General features: G+C 37.0%; 3 protein-coding genes across 3 annotated transcripts; 1 reads left to right on the forward strand and 2 right to left on the reverse strand.

Moving 5' to 3' along the window:
• The first annotated feature begins 1,568 nt into the window (after positions 1-1,568).
• Positions 1,569-2,663, forward strand: LOC130710400 (lysine-rich arabinogalactan protein 18-like). The gene is made up of 2 exons (XM_057559647.1): positions 1,569-2,167; positions 2,437-2,663. Exons 1-2 carry the CDS (start codon positions 1,646-1,648, stop codon positions 2,515-2,517), a joined length of 603 nt encoding a protein of 200 aa, XP_057415630.1. The 5' UTR covers positions 1,569-1,645; the 3' UTR covers positions 2,518-2,663.
• A 1,426-nt stretch (positions 2,664-4,089) lies between these two features.
• LOC130710398 (aspartic proteinase 36-like) lies at positions 4,090-10,266 on the reverse strand. Its single transcript, XM_057559646.1, has 12 exons — positions 9,878-10,266; positions 9,640-9,760; positions 8,059-8,486; positions 7,796-7,952; positions 6,735-6,817; positions 6,560-6,656; positions 6,372-6,444; positions 6,015-6,221; positions 5,701-5,825; positions 4,860-4,961; positions 4,693-4,790; positions 4,090-4,543 (listed from the first exon to the last, which is right to left on the reverse strand). The coding sequence occupies exons 1-12, from the start codon at positions 10,132-10,134 to the stop codon at positions 4,372-4,374; spliced, it is 1,920 nt and encodes a 639-aa protein (XP_057415629.1). The 5' UTR covers positions 10,135-10,266; the 3' UTR covers positions 4,090-4,371.
• Positions 10,267-13,312: 3,046 nt separating this feature from the next.
• LOC130712129 (FRIGIDA-like protein 3) lies at positions 13,313-16,673 on the reverse strand. Its single transcript, XM_057561968.1, has 4 exons — positions 16,428-16,673; positions 14,426-15,499; positions 14,011-14,186; positions 13,313-13,919 (listed from the first exon to the last, which is right to left on the reverse strand). The coding sequence occupies exons 2-4, from the start codon at positions 15,486-15,488 to the stop codon at positions 13,464-13,466; spliced, it is 1,695 nt and encodes a 564-aa protein (XP_057417951.1). The 5' UTR covers positions 15,489-15,499; positions 16,428-16,673; the 3' UTR covers positions 13,313-13,463.
• Positions 16,674-22,654: the final 5,981 nt, after the last annotated feature.

The following is a 22,654-nucleotide window of genomic DNA, read 5'->3' on the forward strand; positions in this document are numbered from 1 at the left end:
TTTTCAATTCTCCGATGACTTATTATGGCCCAAAATGGGCCCACTCCAGACTGGACCAAGCGCCTTGCCATGCTACTCTACTTTTCTTTTTGTTTTTCTTCAATGGAAAAGGGCTTAACGTGTTGAGGATTACATGTTAGAGCTTAAAATATTACTACTAAAGTTGCCTGCCTCAAATTTATTTTCTGTATCAATCAAAGTGCATAATTACTTAAGAAATTGAACCCAAAAAAAGAAAGAAAGTGCGATTTCCTAACCCTCAAAGGCACATCTAAGAACTATAATATTATTCATTGAAGTATTATAGTTCGGTGTTCTCAAAATCACTCTCAAAGTTAATATGAGATAAAATTACCCCCAACCCAACGTGCCCCATAATATTTTAATAAGTGTAATGTGATTTATGTTTAGATATTTTTATTTTAAGAGTAATTTTGAAAAATTGATCTTGTTTGGATAAAATTAGTTCAAATTAAAGCACTCTCAAATGTGTAATTACTAAAAAAAGTATGAGTGAAAGACTAATCAGGAAAATAAAGTTCAATTATGCCATTGCATGAGTTGAATGTGGGTTAAGTGAACTCAAAAGAGAAACTTGAGTTGAATGGGGTTTAGGACTCAAACGAGTTAGGTAAATGTATTTTCAACACATTCAAACATGGTGACACAAAGTTAGATTAGAGGCCCATATGAAAATTAAGAGGTTGCAATGTATGGTATGTTGTAATACTATATATAAGATAATGATACTGTATGGTATGTTGTAATACTATATATAAGATAATGATACTATAAGTTTAGACAATGTATCACAACTTTTTCTTAGGCCAGTCTCTCATTGTCAGTACTTACATTAATAGAAAAATAATTACCACACCTTGTGACTAATGTATTATGAATTTTTTTTGTTACAAAAATTTTAGATGTGTTTGCCTACCGTCACCACTATGAGTCAGTGCATGTCTTCAAGACCCACCCTACTTATACATGTCCACCAACACAACCATATTGTTGGCGAGATCAAACAAACTATCTTCTAAAAAAATGTGATTTGTTTTTACCAACAAGACCATCACCATATCTTAAGAATGAGATTATACGATTTTAATGAGTAAGTATAAACTCCACTTGTAGTTCAAACCAAAAAAAAACTCTAACATCAAAGTAAAAACAATCATTTACTTGAAGTAATTATTGATTTCAAAATTCAAATCATACTGTTAGATTTAGAACCCATCTTACCCTGTGATACATACAGCTGTTATATACTTTTTACTTATTAAAGAAAAAACATCAAACATTTCATAAATGCTTTTTGTTTATTATATAGAAGCCAACATTTTATTAGGAAAAACAAAAAACTACTAAAACAGAATCACACACTCTAGATTTAAAAGCCGGTGCCATGTCGTCTTCCTACTTCAAACCACGTTCATCTAACGGCTAATGGTGGCCCATCACACCCTGGGACCCACCTAACAAACCAACGGTCCAGATCAATCGGCATATATTCGTTACGTTCCCACAATGCCTTCATCAAACCCCCTATATAAACCAAACCCTTCACCCAAATCTCTCAAACCCTCTCTTTCTCTCTCTAACTCGAACACTTTCTCTCTCTAAAAACAAACCCTGTGAGTTAGTTATGGATCGTAACGGCGTGTTTTCACTCGCATTGATCTGCATCGTCGTCGCCGGCGTCGGAGGCCAGTCTCCCACGGCGGCGCCGACCACATCACCGGCTACTCCGTCAGCAACCACTCCAGTTTCCACACCAGTAGCTCCCGTTGCTTCCCCCAAACCCGCTGCCACAACACCCGCTGCATCTCCTTCAACAGCCACAGCTCCTGCTCCGGCGACGACCACACCTGTGACGCCAGTGACCTCACCGCCGCCGGCGGCTGTTCCGGTTGCCTCTCCACCACCTGCTGCTGTTCCAGTCAGCTCACCTCCAGCCAAATCTCCACCTGCACCTGCTCCTACAGCTGTTCCCGTTGCAGCGCCTGTCACCACCCCCGAGGTTCCTGCTCCGGCTCCTAGCAAGACGAAGAAGGACGCCGCACCAGCACCGTCACCGGTGGTTCCAGATTCACCTCCGGCTGGAGCTCCTGGACCTAGTGATGCGGTTTCTCCTGGTCCAGATGGTGCCGGCACCGCGAACGATGAGGTTAGTTAGTTTCGTTGTCTTGTTCTCTGTGTTTAGCAACAATGTGCTTCAGATTCAGATCTGAGATTTGCAATTGCAGTTCATGAAAGAGTAACATGCTTGTTTAACTTTACTGAGTTTAGATCTTTGTCTTTCACCAACACAACACGGAATCGTTTGTCTTTTGTGTTTTTTTATTTATAAAATAAAAATATAATTTAATATTAATTTTAGAATTTGAAGTTTATTTAATTAATTTTGGGATCTGAGATTTTTGTGTTTTTTTTCAGAGTGGAGCTGAAACCATGAGGAGCTTGAAGATGATGGGAGGCTTGGCTATGAGCTGGGTTGTTCTTGTTTTTATGTTCTAGACAATATTGCTTTTATCATCATATTCTTGTATTATAATTTATTAATTTGTTTTCCTTTTTGGCTCTGTGATGGGCACGCATCATTACATTGATTTACATTGTTACTCATTCTGATTCTTATTATTATTCTATCATTCTATTGTTAAGTTTCTCTTGTGTCTGTTAAATTCTTAGGCATTTTATTGAAAATATGCTGTTTTTTTATTGCAAAGGAGTATAGATTTATTAAATAGTAACCTAATGTGAGTAGAGACCTCCATTACAGTCTTACAAGAGACAAAACTCCAAGGTCTTTGTCATGGTGGACCATAAAGATGAGATTGTTCGGCAGCTGTATACAGAACAAAAAACAGCTTATCAAAGATATTCACCTCAAGCGTTACATAGCCACATATGTAGGTAGAACCACGAATAATAGTTACATATTAAATTTTGATGTTCCCTTTGCAATGCTATTCAACTTGCAACTTTTGGATGCTTGTTCTCAAGTTTTTTTTACACATGAGAGGATCCAAACCCATATTTCCCCTTTCCTTTAATTTCTTGACAACCCGGCCGGCCTATTTTCTCTTTTTCTATGAAAATTATTGAGAGGTAAGTGAAAACTAAAGCTTAGGACTTCATGCATCCTCTTTACGGGTTGTGCTCATCAAAATTCTTCTGCCATGGACATGAAATACTTGTTCTCACAATCATCTCATCTCCATCCTTGAGCATCCTCCAATGATGTCATTGCCTCACCTCACCCCCCCTTCACCTCTGGCTTATTACCTGGCACCTTCCATCACTGCCACTACTTCCTATACACTTTGTCGTTACTGTCTTTGTCTCCCTCCATTACTGCCACCGCTCGACATCATCCACCACTCAACATCGTACACCATTGTTGCCACCTTGCACCATCACCATAGTCGTGATTACCCGAGGCCTTCACCACAAATGGCAGAGCATGTTGAATGGTGGAGGAGGATACCAAGTAATGTGAAGGTGATTGAGAGTATCATGCAGCGGCGAAGGCGATAAATGATACTCAATAGTGAAGCAGCACTTATAAATTTTACAAGGTTAGAAAAAATGAACTTTTCAATGCTAAATAAAAATCGCTAAAAAAAACTAAAACTTGAAGTACAAAATTGGAAGCTAGTTTAGATTCTTAAAAATTGAAAACATAAAACTAAAAATCATCCCAAACATGACCTAAGCTATTCATACAGGTGAATTATGTGCATCTAATAGGAGTCAAATAAAATTTTAACATGACATTTGGAATTAGGGAAGAAACGAACGTAGACAATAACAAAAGATAATATGAAAAGTCAATGATTTTTTTCCATGTTTCCAAATACAGTTCACCAACATGTTACCCAATCAGGTACGAGAAATTGTGCAGGTTTTTTTTTTCCGTAGCACCACCGTGACATGAACAAAAATGGAGGAATCCGTTTTCTTTTTACAAGATTATGAAATGCTGTATATTTCGAAATTGCAAATTCTATTTTACCAAGGTAATAAGAGCATTAACTAGCAAAAAACAACAGCTGAAAAGAAATGTAAAAATTACAACATGCGAAATTGTATTTCAATCTTGCTGCACCCTTTGATTCACCTGTATATTACAATATTCACAAACAAAATTCCGTTTACAGATGATGGAATATATAGAGAATTGTCTATGTACTCTGTCAGGGTTAAATGATCACTCGATATCGAGGACAGCTTGATTTCTTTCAAAACAAAACTTGACCAGTTCAGTGACTATGGTTTGTATAAATTGCTCTTGATGGTGGTAAGTTGAATATGCTACTGAAACTAATCAAGTATGATGTTAAGCAGTAGTAGCACAAACTTGTTAGCTCATAATGGCTGAAGTTCTTGCTCAGGAACAGCTTCATCAACCGGCTTGTATGGATGGGCGTTCTGCTGTCTCTTTTTCCAAATTAAGAATATTCCTAATATTGACAATCCTATAAGCAACGCGAGTATAGAAACTAAACCCACAACCATGTGATATTGCTGCCACCAATTCCTGAATCAGTTTAGAAAGAAGTGTTAGCATGTAAGTGGTTGTAGATAAGGTGAGATCTGTGAAGTAATACATGATGCCAACTACAAGATGGTATGGAACAGCTAAATTTCCAAATTTAAAGCTTTTTTTCCTTTTAATAAAAAGCTTACCATTTTGGTGGAGGCTCAACATTCCAATCAATCAACTTATAACCTCCAAAGGTGCCAGGAAGTTGAATGTGATGCTCAGAAAGCTGAGCAATTATTCTCTGCATATAGAAAATCACCATCAAATGGGCAGTCCTCGCACAAATACAGATGCACAAATGTCAACTTACCGTTGCAGTTGCATCAGAAATGTAATCAGCATTCGGCCTTGGGGTTATGGCCCATCTAGAGAGGGAACCATTTCCAAAAGAGGTAAAATTCAGTAAGTGAACCTGTGAACATCCATTTAAGAGTGTTATTACCAATTTAAGACGAATTAATAAAACAAACTACAGGCAAAATTTGCTAAAAATGCATATAGTTTATTTGGTTTCCTCAGAAAGTTTTCATCACGACTTGGAGCCTTAAACTTCACCTAACAACCGGAGCTAGCCACCTAAGCACATGTATATTTTTAATCAAACACTTCTAATTGCATTAAGATTATTTATCAAACTTAAATCTTTAATCTATGTTATCAATCGCGGAACACTGCGGCTTCCCAAGAAACTGGGGTAGCGGGATACTACACAGCGGGATGGCCGGTGAAACTGTGGTCGCCGGAGGTCCATCGGAGAGAGGCCGGGTGGTGGCAGTTCGTGCTTGAGAGAGCAAAGGAGACAGTCGTGCTTCCCAGGTTGTGGAGGCAGAGGCGCGCAGGCTGTCTTCAATTTAGGGTTCCTTTCGTAGGGAAATTCAATAAAAGCCCCTAAAAGTATCCTCTTAACCTTTTAATTCAAGAGTATTTTCATAAGTCTAGGGCCTCTTCCCTATCACACCTCGACCGCACGTGAACACCGCGATAGCGGTCGCTCCAGCCGCAACGGCGAACTGAGACGCGATGAGCCATGCCGCCCCAAGGGGTCAGCACGACGCGACGCTGCAATCCCAGCGCAATTGTGCGTGATCGATAACATAGGCTTTTAATTATGCAAACAAAATGTTCCTGCAATGTAGTGATAATTTTCTAACCTGGGAAGTATTAACATCTAACTCATGTGCCATCAATCCAGCCAATTCTGTGATGTGAGGCTTCATATCCACATAACTGATGTTAAATGATATTGCAATTGTTATTTGTGCAATTTTGAGTTCACCTGTGCATTAAAGTTGATTAAAGCACACCAGTCACTAATGAGCATATACAGTAAAAGAGATTGCACTCAGTTCGGAGATATATATAAAAAGCATGATGACTTATGTTCAGGAGACGTCAAAACCTGATCCATGTTAATAGATGATATATTTGTATGAACTTCTAAATACATATCGGCAGCTTATAATACCTGCGGGTACATGATGCTGCGATACAGGTGGAGCAACTGAAGGCGCCAATGCTTTGGTTGAATTTCTTACTTCTGTATTTGGAGCCATTTGTGGTGGGGCAACAGATGTCTGTAGTCTTTCCCATAACTCAGCACAGTTAGTTTTCCAGAAACCAATTTTTGTTTGCTCACGATCATAGGTTACAAGAGTGTTTCGGACAACAATGCCTATGCAAACAAAAATGACATGGGAAATGTCACTAAAGTATTGCGGAAACTCATACCACAGAAGTTAGCCATATAAAAAATTTGATAGGGACAATAAATCACAAGGTAAAGCATGAAAGGGCACAAAAATACCAAAAGTAAATAAGTTACCTCCTAAAAGAGTAGTAGGATCCTTTCCATTTTGAAAAACTCCCAGACAATATGCACCTCTCACTTTTGAATGCTTCACAAAAGAATACCACATAAAAAAGTAGGGATAATGAAACCAGTAAGATTTCATAACCAATTGCACCAAGCAATAAACAAAGCTAAAGATACTAATGATTTTATATAGCTACCCGGAACATGTAATTTTCAGGTGACAGCGAGTACTTCTGACCATTTCCAAATACCATGTCAACCACTGGAAAGCTTTTAGAGATTTGAGAGACATCACTGAAATACAAGTAAACCCAAACTTTCAATTAAACTGCAACGGAAAAGTCATGTGAACTCTTAATTTTACATACATACGTTCCAGCACCAGAAAAACATATATCATGATAATTTGGATCTGGACCACTGATTTGATTCAAAGATTGAAGTTCCTTGACAATCTGCAAACAGATAAGTACATAATCAGACTCATCAGTTCGACAAGATACAATTATGTCAGTAGCACTTTGTGTTTAAAAGAAAATACACTCCAAATGACGCACACTGATCAAAGCAAAATAATATACTTCAAATCCTGATCTGCTTGGGACAAATAACAGAGAAAACCGATGAAGTCCGCAATTAACTGATTGGAGATTCCTCAAAATATATAGAAACCATCAAATGCCAAATTAAAAGTATGGGCATACATATTCTGCCTATTTGAATGCAGAACGTCAACAATGATTCATGGAACCTTTAACTGTGCTATTAAAAGAAATTTTGACAGGAAGATTAAACAACATTAATTGTAACTAGAAGCCCTATAAAAAGAGCTACCAAGGGTTGACATTCGAAATTTAGCACCAAAGTCTACATCAAATATAAGAGTCTAGAGAAACCATCCAAAAAACCTAACCAGATATGTATCCAGGCTTACATGCAATAATTTTAATAGTATGGGGAAAGAGTAAAAATATATTCCTATTTCCTAGAGTATAAGTGACTTTTGGCAGAGTTAATCAGATAAATTTCCAAGAAATTCCAGAGAAATGTCATCAAGAAAGTAATTAAATGTGTTGAAATATTTCAACTCTACTTAAAATGTAGGAAGGGCAGAATATGTTCAGCAGCAATAGGTGGCTCCTCTTTGCGCAGTAGAGAAGTCAAGGCCTCCCCCCACAACATTCAATACTGAAAATATTTCTTTCTTTTTACTATAATTCTTACAGTATGTATACATGACCTCCTCAAAAAGGTTAAATTGTTCTTAGAGACTCTAATATAATTATATTGGCCCATTGAATAATTTATTCTAGCTCCATGCCTGATAACATGTAACAAATTAGAAAGTAATCAAAGGGGTTTATAAAACGGAAGGTGAGACAAAAAATGCAATTCCAAGAACTTCTTATTAACATATTTGTGAAAGAACTTACAGCATCCTTAAATGCAGTAAATGCGGCTTCTGGTAGGTATGCATAAGTTGTACCACTGTCCAAGACAGTTCCATGTTTTCCATCAAAGACATTTGAGTTTAGAGGCAGTCGCTTCCCCGCAACATGTATCTCCTTCAAATCAATATTGTAATAGGGACTGTCGCCACCCCGAAACTAGAGTAAATGTGTGAGATTAATAAAATGCATTTGTTATGAAAATGCATTATCTCATATCCATATAATAAGAATTTTGAAATACACACCTGCGCACAGGATCTGAATATGCAAAGACCATGTCTGTCGGGGGAGATATGCCACCAAGAACCATTGCACCCCCACCAACATCCATTCCACCATAGCATAGTGAGAATGAATCACTAACTACATTTTTGTCAACCAGTTGATCCATGATACTAAGATCTCCACGGCCCAAACCCATGATGCCATCAGCATGCTGACTATAAAGATCACCAGTCTCAACATTTTCACAGCCAAAAACAGCACGCTGTGGGGCAAGCTCACTCTGATTTCCAAAGGATATGACATCCTCACCAAGGACACCACTGCTAGTACTCATTTCAGCATACTGTCTCTCATACACACATTGCATCCTGTCATCATCACAATTGCAATCCAATGTGCATTTGACAGGTTGATAGGTGCTTGACAAGTCTGGCTGGAACTTTGGATCCTGTTAAAATAAATCGACACAAATCCAATTTACTTGAGATAAATGGACAAGTAACAATTTGCATATCCATAGGTACAAAATTTTTATTTAAAATCTCTCATTTACATATCTTCTAGCATGAAATTGATGGTAACTTGGTAAGAAACAAACAAAGTATAAGTAGTCTAATGCATTAATAGGGGTGGAAATAAAACAGGTTAGAGAGCAATACTGGTAAAGCACTTAGCAACTGTGCTTGCTGGTTGCTACAAGTAAAAATAGAGTAGATATAGAAGAATGAAAATGAAGAAGAAATTATTAGGGTAAACTATACTTCCATCACTTCTAATTTTAAAAAATTCAGTTCCTTCCCCCAAGAAAGAAATATGCTACATTAGTTCATTGTAATTATACAAAAAGAAACCTCTTAGCAGTGGTAAACAATTATAAACGAGTTTTCTGAAGCCATTTTTTCCCTCTTTATGCAGCTACCAGTGTCACCTACAACTAATTTTGAATGCCATATTATCAATTTTAGGATTTAATATAAAACGTAGCTTTGGAATTTCACCAAAAGCAATCATTTCATCTTCTAAACTCCAAAAACAGGAAGCTTCTGATGGTATTGAGTGACATCGAAAGAGACAAACGTCAAGGAGGCTCAATCACGTTAAACTGAGCTAACGTAAAGCACATATAAAGCGAAAGACAATGTAATTTAAGCATTAATCCAGGGTGAGGAGTGTAATTCAACATATTATTTTTAGCATCTAACCTTATATCATGTCCAAACAACCCATCAAGTATCAATCACCACTCCTCCATTTTACACCCTTCAACTTTTACTCTTACCCAACACATAATGGTGACACATCAATACTTCACGCATCAACCGAAACCAAACTATGGTATATAATACCCTTATTTTCATAACCTCAGTCATCATATCCACAACCCAATAACAGCTCTTTAGCATAATTTTCATTTTCCATTTTCAAAATAGAGGTACATTAACAGAGTCAACGTCGATCCGTGTCCATCATAAAAGAGTACAAAAGGATCAAGCTATGCACACAAACATCATTCCCCCCAAAATACACATATAGAGAGATACAATTGTACGCAAAAACAGAAAAAAAAAAAAAAAAAAAAATGAAAAGCAATGCAGCAATACCTGGTGCCTGCCACACTGTTCGCACGACGAGCACGGAACATACGTAACAGTACTCCCCGTATCAACAATGAGAGCAAACATCTGCGGCGGAGTACCGATCCAAAGCCGCGTTGTGTAGTACCTGCACCAATCAATCAATTCCGCAATCAACCAACAAGAAAAACACAAAACAGATTCAAAATTGATTGGACAAAATGAAAAAGAGGAACGAATCGCGTGCATGAAGAGGTTGGTTTACCCGTTGAGGAGGAGATCATCGTGGAGTCTCATGCGAGCATTAGGGTGGCGTTTGGACTCGGATCCATGGAGCTGGCGACGGGGATCGAGCTCTGATGTTGACGAATTGGAAGCGGAGAGGTATAATGGAAGGACCATTGCAGGAAGAGAGCCATGGTGGCGGTTTTGAAGGATCGCGGCGTCGCCGCCACGAAGGAGGTGAAAGAGGTGGAGGATCAGGGAGAGGGTGGAGATGAGGTGAGTTGACGCCCGCGCCATGAGGTGGTGACTCGGGCTGAGCGAACGAGTCCGGATCCGAGTTGAACGGATCGAAATGAGAGAGAAAAGGGAAGGCCGGTGGAGAGTCTCTCTCTGAATTGTAGAACGGAGGGAAGAAAGGACATCGTTTCCATGAAGGAAAGGTAAATAGTAGATTATAATAATAAGATATTATTAATTGATTACTTACCTTTTTTAATATCTTAATTTTAGGTGTTTACTATTTTTTGGTTTTTTATCTACCTTGATCTATTTTAATTTTAATGATTATTCTTGTTATTTGTTTAATTTATTTGTTAGTTTCAAAAAAAATTGTTTTAATTTTTTTATAAGTAAACGTGTTAGTTGTTAGTTGTTGACAATGTTAGTAAATTAATTTTTCCTCAGAGTTAAAACTCTATACCTTTCACTCATTCATTCTTCTCTACCTTTATGTCCATAGTTCTTATTACTTGAGCTAACATTTAGAGACTATTGTATCGGATTGAATTGGATGTTGTACTTTTTATGGTGAATTCTGAATCGGATGTTTAATTTAGGCTTAATAGTTCTATAGGCCCATGAAATTGTACCCCGTATGAAAATAAGTCCCTGAAATTTTTTTTTCCGATTTCGGGCCCCTAGAAAGTTTTTTTTATCAAAATAAGTCTCTGAGCGTATTTTAAGCTGAGGTGGCTATATTTAATCCTACTCACTTTTTCCACGTCTGCATTAATAATTTTTTTAATTAGTTAATGAAAAATTAAAATTAAAAAACACTAAAATTAATCCCTAATCCTAATTCCCCTTTAACCCTAATCCTAAATCAAAATCAAAACTAAACCTAAGATAGAATAAAGGGGGATTGTGGAAGAAAGGGAAGGAGATGGAGAACCAGAGGTAGAAGGAGATGGAGAATAAAGGGGGATTGTCGGCTGCGGATGATGAATGAAGGTGGTGTGAGTAGTAGTAAGGAGGAGAGAGATGTGGAGGTGAGTGAGGGTAATTGTTTCTTCTTCTGTTGCTGATGTTGTTGCTCCATGAAAAACCCATCTTCTTCTTCTGCTTCTTGTTCTGGTTCTGGTTCAATCTCAGTTGCCAAATTAAGAAGAAGAAGAAGAAGAAGAACCAGAAACTTCAACTCAAGGTTCCAGATCCAGTTGATTCTTAGAAAATGCTATTGAAAGACATTGACGTTTTCCTTTTTCTTCAACAAATTGGCAATTTTTAATGCTTACTTTTCCCTTTCTTCTTCTTTTCTTGTCTAAGATGATTCCACGAACAATGAACCAGATCTGAGAGATTCAAGCTTTTTTGTTCCAAATAAAGCATCGGTTATGAATAAAAATTGAACCTTTTTCTATTTTGTTCCAATGTTGAATTTGAGAAAAGCGGAAGTAAGAACGAAGATGAAACTGAAGAAGAAGAATAACTAACTAACGGCAGCCGGAGCAGGTGATGGCGGCCGGAGCAGGTGGCGGTGGTGGTGTTGTTATACCATGGTGATGATGGAAGGAGAGGGTGATGATGGAAGGAGAAGGAGAAAGATGGAAAACAAATTTAATAAAAAGGGATATTTTTGTAATTTACATGTATAATAGTAGCTGGACCACCATGATTCTGACGTGGAAAAAGTGAGTAGGATTAAATATAGCCACCTCAGCTTAAAACACGCACAGGGACTTATTTTGATCAAAAAAAAATTTCTAGGGACCCGAAATCGGGAAAAAAATTCAAGGACTTATTTTCATACGGGATACATTTTTAGGGGCCTATAGAGCTATTAAGCCTTTAATTTATATGTAACAATGTTTAAACTTCTTTTGAGGATCCAAATGGGAGTAGAATACCAAATTGCTTAGTTATAAACCACATTATTTATTTTATTTCTGCATTGGAGTTTGCTTATATGGAAAGTATGGTTGCTTAAATTTGAGAGAAGTTGCTTGCAGTGCCGACCCAAGGGTAAAGCCACCCAAGCAAGGGCTTTAGGCCTCCAAAAAGTTTATTTTTTTACTAAGTAAAAAAGGTCTCTAAATATTATTTTACTAAGTAAAAAAGGCCTCCAAAATTAAAGTTTGTTATAGTCCTCATTTAGGTATTAAGGCCTCACTTTAGAGTTTGATTTAGACCTTATTTAGTGTTGGGCCGGCCCTGGTTGGTTGTGCAAGCCATTGTTTAGCGTCTCGGTAGCTCGGTGGTAGAGCAATTGACAGTTCACGTCGTGATCCGTTGATGAGCGTTGGTTCAAATCAAATCATGTTGGGCCGACCCTGGTTGCTTGTGCAAGCCATTGTTTAGCCATCGCTTAAGTTAGAAATACATTTTTTTTCCTCTCATTCATTTATTGAATCAAATTAACTATAATTAAAAAACATAAATATGTCTTGTCTATTGTGAAATAAATAAATAAAAATTATTTTCAAAGTAAAAACTAGAAGAGTGTTTTGTGAATAGCTTAAATCCAACATGATATTTTAGATCTATAAAAACATTATTAACTAATCCAAATAAGTCGCTCTCATTATGGGTGCTCTTGTAACTTCTCCAAGAACAATGAAAACATTTGGATTCAAGTGTCCATGTTCCTAGTCTAAACATTTCCACAATTTTTTTGTCTTTAATGGATGCGTCACTCGTTCAAAATACGGTTGCATGTTTTTCCCATAATTTAAACTTGTACTCTCATTCTTATGGGATCCAACTTGTTTATCACTATACTAACACCTGTTTCGCTAAAGATTTTCCCGATGATGAGCTATGCCAAAGGACATAGTTATCATATACCCATAGTTGCGAAACGACTATTGCATTTTTAAAAGTTATTATTCTTTGTTTGAAAGTAGGTACTTTCCGGTTCCGTCATTCTTCCGGAAAGACTAAATCTATCATAATCTTTTCATTTTGCTTCAAAGTACTCTCCATGTGAAATCACCAATCTCAGATGGAATCTGTTTTCACTCTAAATGTCAAGTTGAACGGAATTTCCCTTTATCAACCACAATTTCTTTCCTCCTTTTAAAATCTTGAGTCCTTACGACGAATCTATCCTCATTAACATTAACATCATTAAGGAATAAAACAACGATGGTGCTAAAGAAAGGAATAGACTTGTTAAACCAGACAAAGGCCAATACTGCACTCTGAAGCATGGATACTTCATTGTACCCGAAGACCAAGAGGAGCGAGTATCATGCACTTAATTTAAAACAAGTCATAATTGGATTTAGCAGAAGTCATAATACACAAAAAGAAAACCAAATAAATAAGGAACATCTTCAAAAGCAAAGGTAGAACCACTAGGGTTGGTCATTCTCATGTATATGGTCTATTCAGTAAGATGTAAACAATCACATGTATGGCAGGTGCGAGGATTGCAAACTACTACTACCTACATAATGACCATAGTTGGAAGGAGGAACATTAGCTGGTGGAGTGTATATAGCTGGGCCAGGAACTTGATAGTGGCCACCGTGATGATATATATCAGCAGTTCCTGCATAAGCTGCCCTAACAGGAAGAACCTGCCTACCCATAACACCGGCTGAAGCAGCACTTCCACCAGATGAACGGCGTTGAAAATATCTCTCATTAGGCCTTTGCCTCTCACTAGGCCTTGGCCTCTTTGACTGCTGCGGACGTTTACTAAACTCTCCACCTCTCTTTCTATCTCCTCCCTTTGATTGCTCTAGTTGATAAACCCTTTTGTGAAGTGTATCAAGAGGGTAGTCAGATTCGAAGTTGTACTCTTCAATACAACTTATGACGGCTTTCACAGCTGCAAGCTCTTTTGCATTGGCGTCATTCTACAAATAAATGAGAATGTGCATATTTAAGCATTGCAGAACAAGAAAAATTCAGAACAATTTGAAATTTCAGTCAAAGCAACAAAGATACCTTTGCACTAGCAATATCAGGCACGCTTCTAGTCTTTACTTGGACATTTCTCCTTCGGTTCTTGAGGTATAACCTCAGAAGAGGCACAGGAGGGAAACTTTCTTGAAGCTGAAAGGCTTGAATAAAATGTATAGCTGCGATTTGTTCCTCGTTATTGACTAATAACTCAACAACAGCTGCATGAATAGTGAAAAATAGAATGATCAATATCAGATAATCATATCACCTCTAAGCATGTAAAATCATACCAAAAGCAGCTGAGTATATGCCACACGTGTCTATGCTTCTTCAGGTAATCTAGCATTCTGGCTATACTGCCCCTAAAGAAAACTACTCATCTAGTATAGGGATGATATTTGACAGGCCAATCCTTCATTGCAGACTTCACAGGTCAGTTTATTAAAAGAACACCAACCTGGCACTTTGTGAATTAACCCAGTTGAGCGGCAGAGCTCAGGTGCCTTCCTAAGCTGAGCAATTGCAAGTACAAGCTTGCAGAGTTCTTCTTCATCAAACTCTGAAGCAATCCTAAAAGTTGAAACGAGTTGCAAGAACGCCTCTGCTTCCAATGAATGTCCATTGGCAGCATCAATGTCTGTACTAGCTAACTTGGGCCTCCACTCATCAGCAATTGCTTTGGCTTGCTGCTTGGTTTCAGGGTTCAGAATGTGATCTGCACCTGGGTCAGCCTTTGCCAATAGAGTGGCCATGGCTTCCAAAAGTAAAACACAGGATTTGCGCATGCCCTGAAGGGCAGCATCCTTTTTGTCGTTTAGTTGGGCAGTTTCATTGGTGGGGTAAAACCCCTCCAATGAATCCAGCACCAAGAGTGCTGGAGTAGTTGCACTTTCTAATGCAACAGAGATTTCTTCACGAATAACAGACAGATTTTTTTTATTCTCCGCAATATAATTCAGAAGACCTTTGGCATCCATTAGCTCGATTAAAAGTGTCAGCTCCGGATGTGGCCTAATCTCAGCGGCCACACCCTCAGACTTTTCACCTGATTTATGAGGAAAATCCTCCTCAGGTTCCTCCTCAGGGTCCTCCTCAATGGAATTTGTATCGTCAAGAGAGTTGCTTACCTTGTTATCTTTGCTCTCCCCCTCATATACAGACTCCATAGTGCCAGTATGGTTATTTGCATGAGCCTCAGCGATGGAAGCTACAGCTGCATCTTTAAGCTCCTGCAACCAATCTAAAAGGTCTTGCTCTTTCCTAGCAACCTCTTCCTTTCTCTCTGCAAGTAGTGTATTCATTTCTGATTGTTTCTGTTCATACTCCCTCTCCCTGGCTTCCAGTTCTTCATGTTTCTTAGTCAACGCCGTCTCAAGGTCAAGGAAATGTTGCTTAATTTCAACCCACTGAATCTTATCCTCAGAAGCCCCCTTTCGAGCTTCCAATTCAAGAAATGCCTGAGCAAGCTGCTCTATCATAGATTCCACGTTATTTTCCTTCCCTTGCTCCACGTCCCCCATATTCACGCAGCCTAACCAACAGCGCTCGAGGAGCAAATCAATTAAACAGTTAGGAACTATTACAAACATAAAATAAACACATGAGAAAAATAAGAAACAGTAATTACTGCTCTATCCTTTCCTTTTGTCACAGGAAATCAAATGGATTAAAGACCAAATCATTAAAAGCCCGCAATTTTTTTTTTGAACGAAAACAACAAAAGATTAAACCGGCAAAGATGCCAAAATGTTTGTGGCTACAAGAGAAACGGCTTCAGGAGGAACCTCCTCAATCCACACTAAACCGGCGTATGAGGGGGCATTCCTGGCCAAAAAGTCTGCAACAGTATTGCTAGAACGGCGAACAAAAATAACTGAAAAGTAATCAAAAGAACGACGAAACAAAAAGACGATCATTAATAATAGTAGATAAGTAATTTCCCCCATATGGAGGTTTCTTCCACAACTGGAAGAGCTGGAAACTATCCGAAATTATTTAAAGCCCGCAATTTTAACCAAACATTAACTTGGTATTTAATACCTCCATTTCTTTCTCATAATTCTCTACCTAAGGGTGTACCTCCAACCTCCCTCTTCATATCTTCACACACCATTTATCTACAAGTATTATGCTTGCATTCAAAACACAACAAAATGACAATATTTTCCAACATTCAACTGGTTTAAGAAAAAAAATGATTTTTTTTTCTAGGGTTTCATATGTGAATGCCCAATAGCACCATTGTGGTATATTAAAGACAAAACACAGCAAATAGCCATTGTTGCAGAAAGCATTAGCAGTTATGTTAGTTCTACTACACTCAAAAACAAAAAATTCCAGTTCCAAAATCACATGCCAAATCCTTTCCATTCAAATAAACTACGGATTAAAGAATGAAAACATGAAACCTAAACATTCAGTCAAAATGGCATAGAAGAAGAAGGGGAGAACGATGGTACCTCAGTTTCTGATGCGAGAAACTCGTTGTTATGCCAAACAAACTGCTACTTGAGCAAGCCCTAGAGTTAGCGCCCAATTTGAAGGTTTTGAGTGCGGTTCCGGGGAGAGATTCGAAATCTTAGTCTGTGCGGTGCGAGATTAGGGAAGAATGACGAAGCGCAGAAACGGAATAGGAAGACGAAAGACAAGTGGCGAACAGGGATAAGCTATTACGCTCTCGTTGATGAGAAGGAGAATTGGGGTTAATTTGTCCGCGATTTTAATCCAATTGGGGGAAATTGGAATTCGTGAAAAAATAAAATATTATTTCGGCCGTAGAATACCTTGGTGAAAAAAAAAAAAAAAATTGATGTAAAATATAAAAATGAAATTGGTCTCTGCCTATTTCCTCTTCATATAATGTGTTTAGGGACAGATTAGAATTGGTATGGCATCGAGGTGTTTGTCGAGTGACGGTGGAGGTGGATTGCAGGGAGTTACTCGTGGCACTGGAAGATGAAGAAAGCAGGAGGTTCATGCCGCTCCTGGCCGAGGTGTAGTGGTGGTTGTCGAAGGATTGGTATGTGGAGGTGAAAGTCATTTGACGTGAATTTAACTTAGTAGCGGACTAGCTCGCGCGATTGGGAGCTTCTCAGGTCCTTGATGAGCTTCAGGATTTGGAGGACCCTCCTTAAGATTTGGTGCATGTGTTAGTGAGAGGTTCTCTTGGCCTTAGTTAGTTTGTGTGTGTTTGTTTGTAATTTTCCGAGGCGGCAAGAAATAAATAATGCACTCTTGTTTAAAAAAAACCATCAAATAAGAAAAAAAATGGACATCATGGTTGGTCAATAGTACATATTCCATATTCCCTAATAGTTTTAAAATCAAAATTAAACTGGTTAAGGTGCCACTTCAGGAGTTTAATAATTTAATAGTGATCGAACCGGGAATAATTAAATAGTAATTTCTAAAACTTTTACATAACATAATATATAATATTGGGTGAAATCTTGATGAAAGAAGTGATTTTTTACTGAATTTTATGGCTACTTTGGTATGTTTCTGAACCGATTTGTCTAACCTAATTCAGACAATCACGATATTTTTTCTCAAATGGGATTGTCTCATGTAAAGGATATTAATAGACATGGCTTGTCGTATGATTGCCCAGACTTCATTGCTGAAGGTCAGATTGCAGCTCACATTTTGGCAAGAAGACGTGTTTAGACTGTGATGAGGGAGCAGTTGAGGTTCTTGATATGTTGTCTTCAGGTTCTTGTTCTGTTGGCTTGAGGCTCTTGTTTTTGATGCCTTATTTTCCTAGGCTTTCGATGTTTTGGGGTGTTTTTTTAATGGGGTCTTTTTGTGAATGGGCTTTAGCGGGTTTTGCTGGGCTCTAGCGGGTGTGCTAGGCTTTTTTTTTTTTTTTTCTGTTTTTGGTTTGGCTTCCCGTGTTTTTGAGGGCTTTTTTGTTTGCGTTGTCTTTTTTGGTTCCCTTTGAGGAAGGTGAATAGAGTGTATATCTCCTCATATTTATCTCAATATATTTTTGCTTTCGAAAAAAAAAAACATTAATTTGATTCACTAAAACTGAAACTGAAAGATATACTTTAGAGTATAAAATTAGATTAACTATTTCAATTTTAATTTATAAGAATTGTTGATTCACCACAAAAAAATGACATGCTTGAGCCCAATATAAATAATTTTGGTAGCGGAATTCAGATTTTCTCAAACACCTCTTCCTTCCACAAAAACAAAACACCTCTTCCAGTTATTTCTAGAATGTTCATGTAATAGGATTGCGATACTTGTCACACTCACACATCTCTAAATATTAGGATTTGGAATTTCAAATAAGTGTATAGAATTTTCAAAAAAAGGTAAGAAGAAAATTGGGCATTTGCTTAGCATTTTTTCTTGTGCTCTTATTTTTCTGCTTTGCTTTAGAGCAGCATATCTTGGTAGAATTAGTCTTAAAGTCTACACAATTGTGATGTTTTTATATGTTGTTCTCATGCCTTCTCCATAGATGTTTGAGACACTTTTGATACTGAAATTCATAAATGTTTGATATCCCAAGTTTTTTTAAGTGGTAAGAATAACCCAAAATGCAAAAGCAAGCACATAGAAAATATTACAATGAGTCAAAAATATTGATATCCATATATTTTATAATTAATAGGTAACCATTTATTTGCGATCTTTAACAAATATTTTCATATGAAATAGTAGAAATAATCATCTTCAATATTTTAAAATTATTTATTAAATTTTGTGGGTTTTTTAATTTAATAAAAACAGGCTAACTCGTAATCTAGATTGGGGTGTTAGTAAGCCCATTTGGTATCCATTTATTTGGGCTTGGATACCTAGTGTAGGCCCTAACTGATAAGTCCAAGATGAGAAGAGACTAGGGTTATATATATATTCTTTTTAGGTTCCGATGTAGTCATCAAATAAAACATCTAGAACTTGCGCCGCAGCAAGTGTGAGGGGGAGTGTGATATACTTTTGTAGTCACTTGACTGTTGCAGGATGTAGAGACCAAAACAAGACGATTTTCAAGGGAGATCATCCAATCTTCGATCAATTACACGTAAAGAAATTTATCTTATTTAGTGTTCTATAATCATATATGTGATCTCAATCAAATCAATCAATTACACGTAAAAAATTTATCTCATTTAGTGTTCTATAATCATATATGTGATCTCAATTTATTTCTTTTACTTGGTCTCCGATGATTTTCAGTTTTATTATTGTGGATTGTGTTTTTGACATGCAATGTCTTGAAATAAATTATCATGAACTTTCATAAATGAAGCAATAAAGTTTTGATCTAACCAAATCGGTCAGAATCAAATAAGTTTTATTTGTATTTTGTTTTTCTAATTTAAATTGAGTGTTTTCAAAAACTAATATCCAAACTACTAATAAGCGATGCACAAGAAGATATCTCGTGAGAAAAATTCAAATTGGAATGTCTTCTGTTTCAGCAATTTTATTTGTATCAATAAATTATATAAAGTGATCAAATGATGCATACGATCCAACCAGTTGGGAAATTACAAGTTTAGGCTCTTGTCATCCTTTAGTCCTACCTTATGATTTTTATAAATTTGTAAAATAAAATCGAAAGGTACCTAATGATATTGGGACAAGGAACCAAATCGAGAGCCAGACGCCTAATGCATGATAATTTGGCCAATTGCATCGCAACTTGGTATATTTCACCCTATTTTCGTTACAATTATTTAGTCATTTTTTTATTTAGTCATTTATTCAAAAAAATTAAACTATATTCTTTGCGAAATATTTTATATTACAAATAATGTTTTAGAGTACTTTGAAATCTGTGATATTATTCGCCTCCTTAGTTGAAATTATTTGTACTTTTATATTGAGTTGCATGTTCCACCTAAAACGGAATACAATATATGATAGTTTGATACATTGAGATCCACTCATGTGAAGCACTTAATTTTTTTTTGAATTGTTTATACACTGCACAATTAAGTCAATTAATGATTTTGTTTATAATATGAATTTATATGAATAAATTTCCACCAAAGTTACTTTGTTTGCACAAATTTATTGAATATATTTTCATATTAGTTTCTTAATATTTAAGGTATTTAATTTTAGGGGCACTTTATAGTTAAAATGTATATGAATGATTCTTACACATTATTGTTGGGCATGTTTCCAAAGAGGAGAGATGCAGTGATATGTTTTTGTTTATTAAGAATAGTAAAAATATGATGAGAGTTATTCAATTGCATTGAAATTTCCCTTTTGACATGGTGCATCATGTGATGAGTGATTTTTTTTATCATACTCTATTCTTTTCTAACCTAACTCTTTTCATAATAAAATTTACATTATAAGTGAGTTTGAATACTATTGTATAATTACACATGTAAATAGTTAATTGTTGCAATTTTGAATATAGTGCATGTTTGAAAATAATTTTAAAATTGATTCTAAAGGTAAAATCAATTTTACAGTGAATATTTTGGTGACAGAATTGATTCTAAGAAAAAATTATCTGATACAAACGTGCTAATTGAATTGTTTTGTTGAAACAGGCCTAGTTGAGACTTAGTGTTGAAATAAGAAAAATAAGAAGCTTCGAGCCAAGAACATTTTGATGAAGGAAGCCATGAACACTCCCGTATGTAACAGCTATGGTAGCCCAACCATGTCTGACCGAATTTTGTTTAATCGAGGAGTACCAAATAATAATTGAAAATGCTTGTCTCAAGGAAGAACTGAATCGCATATGCACCCTAACAAATAAGTTCCCTGGAAAGCCAATCTCGTCCTTTGCTAGTCCCATGGGCCTTCCAGCCTCACATTTTGGGCTTGAACTCAACATTGGGAGGAAAGGGATTGGCAGCTCTAGCTTTATTGGCACCTCATTGCCAATGGGACTTGATTTTGGAGACGGTGTCATGGGCACTCCATCTTCAATGCCCAGTCTAACATCACCAACATGATTGATGAGAAATGATCCTCAGCTCGACAGATCAATGCTCATTGATCTTGCATTGGCTGCTATGGAGGAGTTGGTGAAGATGGCCCAGACAGACAACTCTCTCTGGATGAAGATTGCAGAGGGCGGGGAGAAGTTCTGAACAATGAAGAATATGCAAGGTCATTTTCTCCTTGCATTGGTCCGAAAACCACCGGCTATGTTACTAAAGCCTCAAGGGAAACATGGTTAATCATCATCAACAGTTTGTCCCTTGTGGAAACTATACTGGACACGGTATGACTATGATGCTCAACTTCCTATTGTAAATTTAACCGATTTTATTTGAAATTTAATATTTTAAAACTCAAATTAAGAATTATAGAAATATCCAACATTCTATTATATTTTGATACATTTTACTATAGGGGTCAAAGCAATATTCTTCTAGACGACACTGACACTTTAGCATGATCTGTTTGTTCTTGATAGACTTGATTATTATTTTAGTATGAAATTAGTGTAGGTTTGTTTAATATCTTGTTCATGTTGCATGCATGGATGACCTTAAATTGTAAGCATAATCCATTAAACAACCCTACAACATCCCAACTAAAATAATAGTCAGGTCCATCAAGAACAAAAGCTCCAGGTCAAAGTGTCTTCCTAGAAGATACTTTCTTTTACACCACATGATAAAATGTATCAAATTCTACTAGAATTTTGTTGGATATTTCAATAACTATTCATTTGAGAATAATAATAGAAAAGTTTCAATCAAATCAACTAAATTTCCAATTATAAGTTGAGGGTCATCATCGCAATGCATCCATCATAGCTTTCACAAGGGACAAACTGTTGATGATGATGAACCCTGTTTCCCTTGAGGCTTTAGTAACATAGTCGGTGGGTTTCGGACCAATGCAAGGAGAAAACAACCTTGCATATTCTTCATTGTTCAGAACTTCCCTCCCACCCTCTGCACTCTTCATCCAGAGAGGGTTGTCCGTCTGGGTCATCTTCACCAGCTCCTCCATAGCAGCCAATGCAAGATCAATGAGCATTGATCTGTCGAGTTGAGGATCATTTCTCATCAATCCCGTTGGTGATGTTAGACTGGGCATTAAAGATGGAGTGCCCATGACACCGTCTCCAAAATCAAGTCCCATTGGCAATGAGGTGCCAAGGGAGCTAGAGCTGTCAATCCCTTTCCTCCCAATGTCGAGTTTAAGCCCAAAATGTGAGGTTGGAAGACCCATGAGACTAGCAAAGGACGAGATTGGCTTTCCAAGGAACTTATTTGTCAGGGTGCATATGCAATTCAATTCTTCCTTGAGACAAGCATTTCCAATTATTATTTGGTGCTCCTCAACTGAAATTTGGCCAGGCATGGCGGGCCACCACAGCTGCAACATTAAGGGGATTGAGGCCAAACCTAGAGGTAGCACCCGGGAATACAGAGGCGAAGAGGTTATCGAGTTTCAAAGTTAGAACTCAAAGGATATGATCATTGAAGTGCTCCTGTAGAGGATATTGAAGTATTAGTATTTACTTCTCTCTCTGTCATGATGTTAGATATATGATTTCTTTTATTTATCGTGGTATGGTGAGTATGTAAACATTCTCTCTCCAAATTGTTGTATGAGATGAATTATGAGATGAACATTCTTTATCCATATTGGAATGTATGAGATGAATTAACCTTATTTTTTATATGTTTATTATTTTATTTCTTTATATGTGTATTATTTTGCTTATAAAAAATGTGTG

This window comes from Lotus japonicus, chromosome 4 (genome assembly GCF_012489685.1).
Source record: "Lotus japonicus ecotype B-129 chromosome 4, LjGifu_v1.2".
NCBI lineage: Eukaryota > Viridiplantae > Streptophyta > Magnoliopsida > Fabales > Fabaceae > Lotus > Lotus japonicus.

What these genes read in the sequence shown, in the direction of transcription:
- LOC130710400 (XM_057559647.1), top strand. Translation starts at nt 1,646, where the DNA reads ATGGATCGTAACGGCGTGTTTTCACTCGCATTGATCTGCATCGTCGTC. An exon ending in CCGGCACCGCGAACGATGAG is followed by an intron (nt 2,168 to 2,436) that starts GTTAGTTAGTTT and finishes GTTTTTTTTCAG; the next exon opens with AGTGGAGCTGAAACCATGAG.
- LOC130710398 (XM_057559646.1), bottom strand. Translation starts at nt 10,134, where the DNA reads ATGGCGCGGGCGTCAACTCACCTCATCTCCACCCTCTCCCTGATCCTC. An exon ending in AACAGTGTGGCAGGCACCAG is followed by an intron (nt 8,487 to 9,639) that starts GTATTGCTGCAT and finishes TTATTTTAACAG; the next exon opens with GATCCAAAGTTCCAGCCAGA. An exon ending in GTTGAGCCTCCACCAAAATG is followed by an intron (nt 4,544 to 4,692) that starts GTAAGCTTTTTA and finishes AAACTGATTCAG; the next exon opens with GAATTGGTGGCAGCAATATC.
- LOC130712129 (XM_057561968.1), bottom strand. Translation starts at nt 15,488, where the DNA reads ATGGGGGACGTGGAGCAAGGGAAGGAAAATAACGTGGAATCTATGATA. An exon ending in GTTAATTCACAAAGTGCCAG is followed by an intron (nt 14,187 to 14,425) that starts GTTGGTGTTCTT and finishes CTATTCATGCAG; the next exon opens with CTGTTGTTGAGTTATTAGTC. An exon ending in CTGATATTGCTAGTGCAAAG is followed by an intron (nt 13,920 to 14,010) that starts GTATCTTTGTTG and finishes ATTTATTTGTAG; the next exon opens with AATGACGCCAATGCAAAAGA.